Raw genomic sequence first — 12,602 nt, 5'->3', positions numbered from 1 at the left:
GCGAAGCCAACAAAAAAACAAAAATAATAATATAAATAAATAAAATAGTTTAGTATCCCATACACATGTAAACCATATACGACCCCTAATGTTTAACAACAAACCCCTATGTCATATCATATCCACACACAGGGTGACACCAATACCAATACCAATATGGAAATTGTTTTTTATTTATATTATTCATAAAAAAAATACTAATCGATTCGTGTATTATGTTTACAACATACACACACCCACACCAATATCTTTATAATTTGTTATCCAATGGAATTTTTCTATATACATTGTACATATTGTATAGGGGAGAAACCCCTACCTAGTTTGGAGCCACGCTTTTGCCCAAGCCATGTGGGTAAACTAACACCTTCGGGCAAAGACGTGACAACCACATCCCACCCACCTACCGCCACCCACCATCACCTGCTTCCATTTTGTACTACACGCTTTACATTTTGTGGCTGTATTCGTAGATACTTTTGTCTTTATGGAAGATAAATTTTTATTTAAAGTTAGAATGCTTCACACACACACCTGCTCAAACATACATGCGCTTTGTTTTTGATACCAACACTGTGACAGAAGCGAAAAAAAAAACAAAAAAAAAATGAACAAAATCAAAAACAAAATACCTAAATCTGTTTCTAGCTGGAGCTGCAATCAAGAGCTTCATGGAGGGCAACTAAGCGTAGCGCATCGATCTCCCCTTCGGCCAGCGACCAAAGTCGCTCGTCGAACAAGAAACGTAAAGCAGCCCATAGGTCCTCCAGTAGTAGCAAAATCAAGTCACACAAGTCCAAGAAGCACTCGCGCAAATCCAAATCATCCAGAACCGAAAAAAAATCCAAACGGAAGTCCACCTAAACGTGAATACCACTACCAGGCTCGCAGCCAATTTACCAAAAATCGGCTAACACCAAAGCCTATTCGTTTCGGTGATCGTCCTTGTCCCACGAACACATAATAATCCCATTAATCGAAAATTGAAATTCACCGCCCATCAAGTTAATAATACATACATCAAATTTGTTCCCTCCGCCAAAAATCAACCCACCCGGATAGCAATAATATCTACTTTGGCAATTGTTATCAAGATCACAAATCAGGACGACACAGCGCGAAGCCAGACTGTTTTCAAGAATATTAACCAATCATTAATTAATCAATCAATCAAGCAATCAAAATCGATAGCCTCCAATCAAGAACTGTTAATCAAGTTACATTTCAAGGACCAACTACATTTTGGGCAAAAACATATAAGAGACGATCTTTACGAAACAAAATTCCAAATTTGAAATTAAGCAGAGCAGAGGAGGGAAGCCACACTTTTCGAGCAAAAACTTTTCAAGACACAAAAAAAACGAACGAAATTCGGGTGCAGCGCTCTGTTGATGTCTATCAGGGAATTAATTCATAATTGTTTCTTGTGTCTCAGTTGATGCCACATCTCTATGTTAGTTGTAACTTAATGTTAAATGTTGTTGACGGGCGATAATATCATGTACAATGTTTTAACTCACAACAAACATGTTCGGTAATTGTAACTTGCACACCAAAAAACACACACACAAGTACTCTGTGCACTTACCATCACACACATTTACACTGTAACAAGCATTATATATTATAAATGTATACATGTCCCTGAGTCCCTGACGTTATGTCGAGTTAACACTATTCCGATTTGTGATGTGTAAATCTAATGATGAGTAATTAAACGAACCAAAATTAAACTGTGTTGTCTTTGAAATCATTGGAGCAGTCCCCCACCAGCAGTCCATCCCCCCTTTTCACTTTCAAGCAAAAACAAAATGGAAAAAAAATAATAAAAATTGTGCTACTAAAAAAAACTAATGCAACGTCAAGAAACCCCCATTTGATCCATAGACCAAACCAAAAAAAAAAAAGAAACAAACAATGAAAAAAAAATAGCAACAATTTTGAACCATTATTGTATTAACAATATTTTTAACTCTCTTTCTCTTTTTTTTCTTTCGAAAAACACCAACTACCAACAACCCACAACTACTACACAAACACACAACAATCGCATCCCATGAATGCATCCCAAAAACCACGAACCACCACTCTGCAACCTCTGACCTCCGTCCGCATCCGACCTCGACCTCGACCAATCCATGCAGTAGTCGGTAAACGTAAGTTCGATGGAGGTCACCAAAATCCGGCAGATGTTAAGCGACGTTACCCGAGCGGTTTAATAGGAAATGGCGGCAGTTGGGGCAGTTTACCGCTACCACAGCAACCTTTAGGCACAAATGGTGAACAGTGGTACATGGATACGTTTTCGGCATGGAGTTAAAAAACAACACGACAGCAACAGCAACTACAACAGCTACAGCTACAGCTACAGCATCAATAAAAGCAACCCAATTAAAATCAGATAAAAAATCAATCATTAACAGCCACAGCAGCAACATATGGAAATTACAACCACAACAAGTTATCCCAGCTTTCTCCGAGCCACATCCCGGGAGAAAGCCTTTCTCGCGACATAGTAAACGAAGATTTGCAACCACAATTAGAAGCAATAAATTTAATTTCAACGAAATATATATAAACTATAAGGATGGCCATTAGCAACAATTCAGAAAGAGCATTGTTTAGGGATTCGTTTCGATCTTAATTCTTTTGCTATGAACGCCGTAGACGGGCGTCCCCCCAAAAAGCGTATCAGAACAATAGCAGCAAGGATATAAGTCGAGTAGAGTATATATGTATTGTATGTAATCACTTAAATAGCCTTTGCAACTCCTGCATTTTAAACGAGAGAAATGTTCATTTAGTGAAAAGTGAGTTTAGCAGATTTTTCCCGAAACTTTTAAAAAGAAAAAGCATCAGCAACGCCTCACAACGTAGATAAACCAAAATAAAATCGTAAAATCGTTTTAAAAGTTCACAAAACAAAAAAAAATCAAGTCAAGTAATATGAAATTTGTCTCATAGTGTTTTTAACTCAAAATTGAAACAATAATTCAGCATATATAGCAAACCTATACAAAAATTATAAAATATAACAAATATATTTATCTATAACTATATAGAGAGTGCAGTCTAAGCCCAAAGCAGATTGATTTTAAATCTTAAGCAGCATGTAGCACCTTTTTATACATTGAAAATCGAAAATTGGAAAAAAAAAAATTCAAAATCCATTCGACTACAAGACCTTTTACAACATTTACACATGGGCATTGGGAAAATGTAATGATTGTATATATCCATAATAACGATTAACCGGCGAATGCTGAGGCAAGACATATAGGAAACCTAAACATATATACAAGAGATCAAGCTCAGATGCAATGATAAACCTAACCATGTTTAATATTCTAAAAACAAATACAATTCAAATTGAAAAGCAAAGCTTAAAGAAACATTGACTGACAACCATAAATAAAACAAAACAAAAATTAAAAATTATTAATTAGAATGATTAAATTGATATGAGAATGATAAGCAAACGCGAAAAATTCAAATGCACCCAGCATTATTATATAATGACTGGTGTCGGCAACCGGCAAGACTTTCTGCATAAATTTGAGAAGAAACTATTTTTAAAAGCGTAAGTTTTAGGCAACTTCAAATCAATTATGGTATCTGTGGAAGTAATGAGAAATATGTAGAGCTAAGTAATTGCACACATACAAATACAAAACCATACTTAAAGTCACGCATGCGTATGCAAATAATACTGATAAGCTGATACTGATAAAAAAATGGGAAAATTAACAAATTGAAGCAACGAATTAGAAAGACAACACGCAGAGGCGGAGACAACACATCACAAACAGTAATAGGGGGGCGAGAGTTCGATCCGACCCCAATATTGAATTAAATTATAAATTTTAATAATGTAATAATGCATACTTAATACGAACACCCGTAAACTAAAACGAAGCAACACTAAATCTATGAAATCAATTAGCCAGCGCTCGAGAGTGCGTACTAGCAGAAAATCTAAACAATTCATAACTAAGAAATTCTATTTAAAATCCTCTAAACTATATCGAATTCAGATTACTCTTTTCCCCACTTTTCTTTACTCCTCAAACTGCTACGCACACATAAAATAAATCCTATGCAACCTAATAATTATATAAAAAGGACCTACTTGCAACATCTTAACTCCATGCCTATAAACCAAAAAAAAAAAAAAAAACAAAAATGAAAAACAAAAAATAATAATAATGCCACACACGTGTCAAAGTTTAGAGAGCAAATATTGATTGCCTCTTCAAATGAATTATTTTGCAAAAACAAAAAAAATGTACGATGAAAAAATTATGTTTTGTTGATAAAAGAAAAATGAAAAATTCTGTCGTTTTCGTTTCCACTATTGCTAGATCTCAAGTGAAGCAAAAAGTTAATTAATATATATAAATTAAATAAAATAAAAATAATGAAAAATATAGATTAGTTTTAAACTAACGAATGAATACTTCCAATTTCGAACTCAAGTATAAAGCAAAATACAAACTGTTGGCAGTTGATGAAGGACGCGTGTGTTTTAAAACGTATCTATGAACATTGTTCAGCATAAGCCTAAAAACAATAACTTTTTTTAAATTTAAAAATACACATAAACAGACACACACACACACACCAAGCAGTTGCCTAAAGTAAAAGAAAAAAAAAAATTAAAAATAACATTAAAACTTGCGCAAAATTTGCAAACCAGCAAAGAACTTTAAATACATAATATATTAGCTACAAACAATAAGAGAATATATACAACAAATTCTAAATGACCATAGTTAAGCTTAAATTTAGTAACACTCACATACACTCACACAAACATATACACATAATTATTAAAGTAAAGTAAACTGTCGTTGTAGAGGATGAGAGGAGTGTGCGCCATTTTCTAACTACAATATAACAAACAACAACAAACGAAGAAAAATTGCTAAAATATTTACCCATTTTTTTTGTATTTAATTTTTTGATAAGTTCCCTCGTGAGTTTTTCTTGAATATTTTACGTTTCTTATTGAGAGCATTTCACGCAACCGATTGTTGCCTTCGAAAAAGAAAAGGGAGAAATATGTAATTGTAAACTTTTATCATTTTTTTTTTCTTTAAACACACACAAACACAACAAATTAATTAATTTTATAAGGAAGTGAATTGAAGTAATTGAAATTCTTTAACGCCGCGTCTTTTTGCATGCAAAATTTTTGATTTTTTTGCCTTAGAAATTTCCACATATTTGGTGACTTAATACCTTTGAACCCAATTAAAATTGCAAATATATAAATATAATTAATTTTAACGATTTGTTTAATTCGATAACTGTACTGATTTTATATTGTTTTAAATTTGTAATTTAATTTGTAAGTTTTTATTGTTAATGTGTTTTTTCTATTGTAAACTAAAAACTAAACTAAATCTATAAACCAATTGGAAAGCTGTTACACAATCCGTTAAAGTTTATCGATTTGGTCGTTTCAAAAACTAAGATATCGAAATTTTTTACAAAACTATGTGCCGTTACTTTCGAAATGATTATGATTTTTTTTTGGAAGCCCTAAAAATTTTTCTTGAGATCCAATACCCGCCTCTCAAAAACCAAAATCCCCTACCTATCTACCCCCTAATTGTGTTAAATATTGTAATTGTAATTTTTGTTTTAATATTTTCGGGAAAGCAAAAACGTTTGGCAAAATTAGTTTTTAATTTGAATATTTAGTTTTGTTTGTGCGCTTAAGTTTTCAATAGTATGTTATATATATATATTAAACTATGAATATTAATTTTTAGCAAAATATTTTTACGATCTAACATAAAGCATTAATGTTAAATACTTAACGTACTAATTTGTTTAGCTGTTTAATTGGTTTACAATTTTTGTGTATCTGTGAAGAGGAGCGCAAGCAAAATTGAACTTTGATCTAATAACAATAACGATAACTGTATACGTGTGTAAATTTGAACAATTTTGAAACAAGAAAACAAAAGCAACACAATAATTTAATTTAACAACAAACAACAAAAACAGAAAAAAATCTACAAAATTAAGTCAGAAGTATCATGAAAGAAAGAAAGCAAAGTGGACAACCAAATTGCAAACTGCGCATGGAAACTGAGCGAAAAAAATGAAAAACTTTACATGAATTGTGATGATGCAAAGGCAAGATTTAATCATAATTACTAAATCTATATATACAATAAATATATATATCTTTCTTTATAAATATATATATATGAGTATATAATGTATATGTAGGCGTAGGAGTGTATAATCTAACTTTACTTTTAAACAGACTGCGTACGTATTAAAAATTTTTAAAATTAATTTGTGTAAAATGTTTTAAGTTTTGAAAAATTGGCAAATAAAGAAAAGAATAAAAATTAATAAATCAAAACACGATCGCATTGTAAATTGAAATATACAAACCAATTCGACCTATTCCAAATTTACTTCTTGAAACCTTTTCAGCAATCCAAATCCAAAAACCATGTATATTTCAAGAATCGGCTTAAGATCGGCAAGCGCAACTGTTTGTAAAGAAAGATGCAGGACAATGGCAGTGGATGCAAGGACCTAGGCGCCTTGGAAACTTTCTCCAAGATTTTTTCTTTTGTTTACAACAAAAATATTAAAAAAGTATAAACCACGTTTTGTACCAAGGACAATATCTGTTTCAGACATGCACACACGTTAGACTTATCTTTGCTTGAAACACTTTTATTTTTTACTATTAAATTTATAGTTTGTGTGTGTTTTCTTTGCTTTTAATTATATTTAATCATTTTATAATTGATTCATTTAAAAAAAAAGAACAATTTTATAACTACCTATTGATAATGAAAACATTTGCATACATACCACACGTATGAGAGGGATTCATAAACCGTGAACGTAACGTCGCCAATTATTACAAAATAAAAATAACAAATGGAAATTAAATAATAAATCAATCAGAATTCATCGTAGAAGGCCGAATGTGAGGGAGGAGAGAACAACTTTTACGTCTTAATAAACAATTATTGTTAACGAAGAAAATAAAAGTGAGAGAAGAAGCATATTGTACTAAAATATTTGATATACATACATTTGTTATTATTTGTAATACGAAAATTAAATAAAATTGCATCCAGATAATAAAAAAATGAAATAAATAAAGAATGCAAACACTGTCTTCTGCTCAATCATAGGTTTAATAAAACACTTTGGCTTTTTTGTCGCATAGGAAATGTATATTTCAGGGGAAATTCTCAGAGTATTTAGAAACATTTGCTGCGTGAGGATGATTTGCTCCGTCTATCATCACTGGGCCTTGCCCCGACGCTAACCGCTGTTATTTCATCGCTCAAGACAGTCTCATCCACGCTGGCATCATCCTCAGGTATTTCCTCGTCGCTATTCTGGTCGCCAACGAAAGAGCCAACTGGCGTAATTATGGAGTCGCCGTGCAGGTCCTTATTAACCATATTTCCCATATGGAAGGCGGAGTGGCAGTTGTTGGCAGCCAGTAGTGCCTTCACCCGGAAGACTAGCGTTTCTATTGTCTCTCGGAGAGAAGGAATATAACTGATAATGGCTGTGTTTTTTATAAACTTGGAATGACAGCACAGTTGATGCAAGAACCTAGTGACTTTTTGCAGCTCATGTAGGAACTTGGTTAGCCTTTCTGGATCTTCCCGCACAATAGACTCAAGCACGGTCATACCATGTTGGAGCAAAAGCTTCAGGAATAGTTGTGAATGTTTAATAAACAGTCCAAAGTTTCGTGGCTGCTCTACCAGCTGTACAATTCTCAGCAAACCATTAAGCAGATTCACCGTGGACTCCCACAACTTGAGGCGATCTCCTTCGCTTCTAACGCTGACTTGAGCACTAAGCGAGTGGATTAACACTTCGCAGAGGCCACGAAACAGCAATGGAAAGTTAGCCCTGCAAAAAAAAAAATAAAATATCATTCTTGTACCTGTTGGACAAAAACAGGTTCTTACTTTTTAAAATTAGGAAATGAATTCAGAGCTTTGTCCTTTGTGTTGAGAATATTGCATTCTTTAATCAGCTCACAAAGGAGCTCATTTTGCCGTTTAAAGGTGGAGTTTTTAAAGAATCCTTTGATTATTTCGTCCAAATATATATTACACTGTGCACCCTTATCCAAAGTGCCAGAAAAATGGAACCATTTACGTCGCAGGAACTTGTCACACAGTAGTCCTTAAATGTAAAAGGTGAATAATACTATAATTCTTTAAAAATTGTACAACCCTTGCTTACTCGTCTCTTCGGCCTGTTCGAGTCTAGGCTGCCTAGCCGGGTCCTGCATACTTCGAACTTTCAACAAACTGCACAGCAATCGATGTAGCTGAACTGCCGTACTAAGATTTAATACCGACTTCTCATACTTTATAAAGTATTCGAAAGTCAGTGTAGCCAACTGTGCAATAGTTTTCTTTTCACATCTTTTCTGCTGATCTTGGGGTTGTAGCTTCAACAATAATTCTGCAAAGGTTTTGAGTTTTATAAAAAATATGTGATGGTTTTGGAAAGTGTAAACTCTTACTATGAAGCCGTTTAGCTTGGGACTTGTCGGTCCATTCGTTCCAGGAAAAGTAAAGAGCAAACAGACGGATGCACAGCCCGAAACAAGTTTTTATGTAATTGAACCTATCCTTGAACAAATCCAGATTGCTGTAGACGTGGCCCACTTTTGTAAGCTCTTCGTCAATTGAATCTGCCAGAGTCTTGAGGTGATTATTAACCTCTAGCAGGCACGGCAGTAAGTCATAAATAAAATCCTCTGGCTTAGCCAGATGAGGTCTAAGACTGTCCGTGTCCGTGGGGTCCTGCTGACCCTTGACTGCAGCTTCCAGTTTCTGCACAATGTCCTCCAGAAGAAAGCGCAGTTCTGAAAGTCCCAAAAACTCGCCCACTTGCTCATCTTCAAGTGGGTAATTTAAAATAAACTTTTGCTCCACCAACAACATAATGATGCCCACTTCCATGGGTCTGAATCGTTCCTTCGGTCCATACATTTGTTCGAAGTCAATCTTGGTTTTGACGGTCTTGCAGGCAGCCACTTTGATTGTATAGTCCGCGATGGTAGTTTGGTTTACAGTAGCGTCCGGATCGATGGCAGTCGAGTTAGCTTTGGCTCCAGTCTTTCCCACTTGTCGCTTCTGGTGAGTAACAGGTTGCTTTGCGTTGGTAAGAAACTGGTAGGATGGAGCCCTATAGTCGGATGGCGCTCGTGCCAAAAGAGGCTTGATCCTCTGCTCGATTTGGATCAGTTCAAAGAGGCGCAGAAGAACCCGCCGTCGAGTGGCTTCTTCGCGCTGCGATGAAAAGGCACTGATTGTCACTCGAATCCAGTTCACCGTATGAAAGTATATGTTCAATATATCTGTCTGCTGATCCCCGTCAAAGTTGTCAAAAATGGCCAGATAGTTTTCGTCCTTGAAGAAAGAAGGCAGTACAATAGCACAGCCCAGCAAGGCATTAATGTGCTCTAAGCTGTAATGATGCCGACGATTTGTCAGTACTTTCACAAAATTGAACAAAGGAGCCAGGACATGAACGGAGTCGTATGCTCTGAAATAAGAAAGTCAATGTTAGGAAGTGGTAAAATAATAATTGGAAATAAAAATACTTCGAGTTGGGCGACAAAACCAGTTTGGATATATTTATGCCAATACTGAGGACTTCCGATTCAGATTCAGCGTTCTTTTCGTCAAGTTCGTTGATGTTCAACTGATAATCCAGTTGAATGCCCCTAGAAATTATTGAGTTTTATGTAAGTTGTGTAAAATTGTAGTTATAATGTTTGTTACTTAATCGCCTCTGCATGGTCTCCTGTGACAAAGCTGGCCTGAAAACGAAACGTCATCACATCACAGGCCCAAGCAATGAATTGCTTGTCCAAGTCACAGGCGAAACTTCCATCGAATCGAAGACTAAAAACAGTTGCAAGCTCTTCGTAGAAAAGGGCTAAAGACTCGGGACAATTTCCAATTGAAGCCTCAGTTCTAGCTGTTGGGTAATATAATAAAAACCTATTATATTAATAACAATAAGAATTCCCTTTAATTACTTATAAAGTTGGCAGCCACTTTGACTCGTCCTGCAGGCAATGCATCCACATTATCCACACTCGCAAGGGAATCGTTATCATCCATAGATTCCTCCTCGATTCGAGCCATTGCATCGATAAGTTGGACACATCCTATGATGCCCTGCTTCTTAACGCGATCAGTTGAGTTAATCAGTTGCTTCTTTACTATCATATCGATTTGCTCCTGAAGCTGCAGGCATCCCGATTGTTTAGGATCTGGAAAGGCTACATGGCAGAGCAGGTCCATGGCCAATCGGGTCTGCGTTAGAGTGAAATCACTGAGCCGGTCAAGCATTGGAAGCAGAAGTGGAGCACAGTTTTGAACATCTTTAGTGCTCTTTCGCTGCAACTCGCGAAGCAGCTCCAGTGCCATGGTCGTAAGGTGTTGTGATGACTTGTCGCATGTAAGTTCTAGTAGCTTTTTCAAAATATTCTTTTGAATAGAGCTAAAGATCTTAAACAATATACTGAAATAAACTATTATGAGTATTTCATAAAAGTTTGATTCTTTTCTTTTCAAACTTACCTGTAAGAAGACTTGGCAAAGTCAGAAACAATTTTGTTCTTCTCCCGCATAAAGTCGTGCAGGATATTCATTAGAGTGCTTATGTGCTGCTCCAAAACATGGGAGTAGTGAAATTTTACCTCCTCCAAAATGTTCACTGTGATGTGCTCGATCTTAACTCGCCGACGAATCTAACAATGGCATAAAATATTTAGTTTAATACATATATGTGTAAGTCTTTCAATTTAAATACTTACAATATTTTCTATATACAATGAATGGTCTTCATTAACGTGTATCAACAATAATAGCACGATCAGATCCAAAGAGCTAATAGAATAGTTTCTTTAAATGAGAATCCAAAACTAAAACGAGCACGCAATCTTACCTAAAGTGGTCGGCAGGCAAGCCAGCAATAGTTTTCTGCCACATTTGATAAAACTTCTTAGATCGGATTAGCCCAAGTTCCACAAAGCCGAACAGTTCTAGTTGTGACTTTTTATCATTTACCAATGGAGAGCTATTTTCTTTATAATTCATGTGTCTCCAATTAAATATATCCCGAAGCGTGTTGACCAACTGCGATTAGTTTAAATAAGCTGGTTATTGGAGAATCTTATATGTTTTTATATAATTTTACTATACCTCTCGCACACTTTCATCTGTGTCTAACTTTAAACTGTTCAACAAAAGTTTAACAAGATGTGACAAGGTCTATAACATAAGCGGAAGAATATATTTTAAATAAAAGGTATATTTATCTAAAACTTCATGGTTACCGTATCGGAGCAGTCGCCACTTGTGGCATATTCAAAAATACGCCTGCGTAACTTTGTCTGTAGGCTTTCAGAAAGCGATAGGTTACCAAGAGTGTGCAGAGTAGTCATGTGAAAGAGTTCCACTGTACTTGAATACGTAATTCTGCAGGCATAGAATTATAGTTAAAACTGTAGTGAAGGGATTAAGGTTTTGGAAAACTTCACTCACATTAGAAGATTAACAAATTCGTCGTGCTTGCTGGCATCCAGCACCAGTTCAGCATTCGCAATAATGTCCAGCTTGGCCGAGGCCGTGGCCCTGTTAAAGATGCCCTCGATGCGAGGATAGATCTCCACCTTGTGCGAAGCAGTAAGGTACCGCAACTGAGACAGCATTAGCGGCAATAGGGGTAACGAAATGGCAGCTTTCCCGGTGACAACTCTATCCGCCGTTGCCACCTCCTCGACTTGGTTCAGGAGCACTTCCAGGCAGGGCTCCCGTAGAAAGTCTATCATTAGGAAGTTCATAAACATGCTGTTCTGTGACTGGTAGATCTGCTCCTCTCCAGCAGCATCTACAGTGCAGCCAGAGAGGAGTTTCTGCACCAGTTTCGACCTTGGCGCCAAAGCTGCTTTCAGTCCAGTTTTAAAGGTTTCCAATTTGTCGGAATAGGACGTTGCAGTCAAGAATATTTCCCGTAGCTTAGCCACAATTGTGACGTGGTCACAGGCCAGGATCAGACTTTCACCATGGTCCAGCTGGACACCCGCTCGAGTAAGAACAAGCTCAAAGAAGTTGTTTGGCTGCCGGGAGAGGGACAAAGGGAGTTTGCCGGAGGACTGAGTGCGACCCAAAGTTGCGGCCAGAATGACGCTATGCTGCGAAAGAAACCGCTGCGTGTGCTCCTGTGATTGAGGGATATTCTCTTCGCTTTCTCCAGAATTGGATTCCAGAGAGATATTCGTAGTGTTGTCGCCCTTGCGCTGAAATAAACATTCATATCGTTTCAGTATTGGCATTAATATAATGCGTTTACAGCAATTACGGGTATCTTGATTGTGGTGTTCTCATCAATTGGATTGAGGGCCCTCTGGGGTCGTTTCCTTTGTTTTCGATACATATTTTAAGGCTATTCAACAGGACAATATCACAAAAAAACAAACAAAACAAAATTGTGGCGGGTTCAGAGCGGCTAATAGAGATGGCACAACGGATGTAATCGATGAACTATTGTTGAAAGGACTTAGTCAA

At 36.1% G+C, this 12,602-nt stretch overlaps 2 protein-coding genes across 28 annotated transcripts in view; one reads left to right on the top strand and one right to left on the bottom strand.

Annotated features, from left to right (window-relative positions):
- LOC6499487 (heterogeneous nuclear ribonucleoprotein R) overlaps positions 1-4,183 on the top strand; it is a 53,265-nt gene extending 49,082 nt beyond the window's left edge. For 11 of the 27 annotated variants that reach the window (XM_014910608.3, XM_014910610.3, XM_032449938.2 and 8 more), the window contains one exon: positions 2,145-4,183. In XM_014910608.3, coding sequence (XP_014766094.1) covers positions 2,145-2,320 — 176 coding nt within the window. In that variant the 3' untranslated portion in view covers positions 2,321-4,183. Of the gene's footprint in view, positions 1-648; positions 1,734-2,144 lie in introns of those variants that run through there. The other 16 variants (XM_014910615.3, XM_014910614.3, XM_032449946.2 and 13 more) reach the window with 5 other exon arrangements.
- Positions 4,184-4,551: 368 nt separating this feature from the next.
- On the bottom strand, positions 4,552-12,591 carry LOC6501088 (Fanconi anemia group D2 protein). The gene is made up of 14 exons (XM_001954495.4): positions 12,397-12,591; positions 11,580-12,334; positions 11,372-11,513; positions 11,238-11,306; positions 10,981-11,171; positions 10,850-10,922; positions 10,614-10,783; positions 10,067-10,554; positions 9,807-10,005; positions 9,626-9,748; positions 8,540-9,567; positions 8,254-8,478; positions 7,974-8,193; positions 4,552-7,914 (listed from the first exon to the last, which is right to left on the bottom strand). Exons 1-14 carry the CDS (start codon positions 12,469-12,471, stop codon positions 7,245-7,247), a joined length of 4,428 nt encoding a protein of 1,475 aa, XP_001954531.1. The 5' UTR covers positions 12,472-12,591; the 3' UTR covers positions 4,552-7,244.
- Between the last annotated feature and the right edge of the window lie 11 nt (positions 12,592-12,602).

The sequence above is a fragment of the Drosophila ananassae genome, chromosome 2L (genome assembly GCF_017639315.1).
Source record: "Drosophila ananassae strain 14024-0371.13 chromosome 2L, ASM1763931v2, whole genome shotgun sequence".
Lineage (NCBI taxonomy): Eukaryota > Metazoa > Arthropoda > Insecta > Diptera > Drosophilidae > Drosophila > Drosophila ananassae.
The sequence above is the reverse complement of the archived record's forward strand: the minus strand, read 5'-3'. Positions and strand labels throughout refer to the sequence as shown.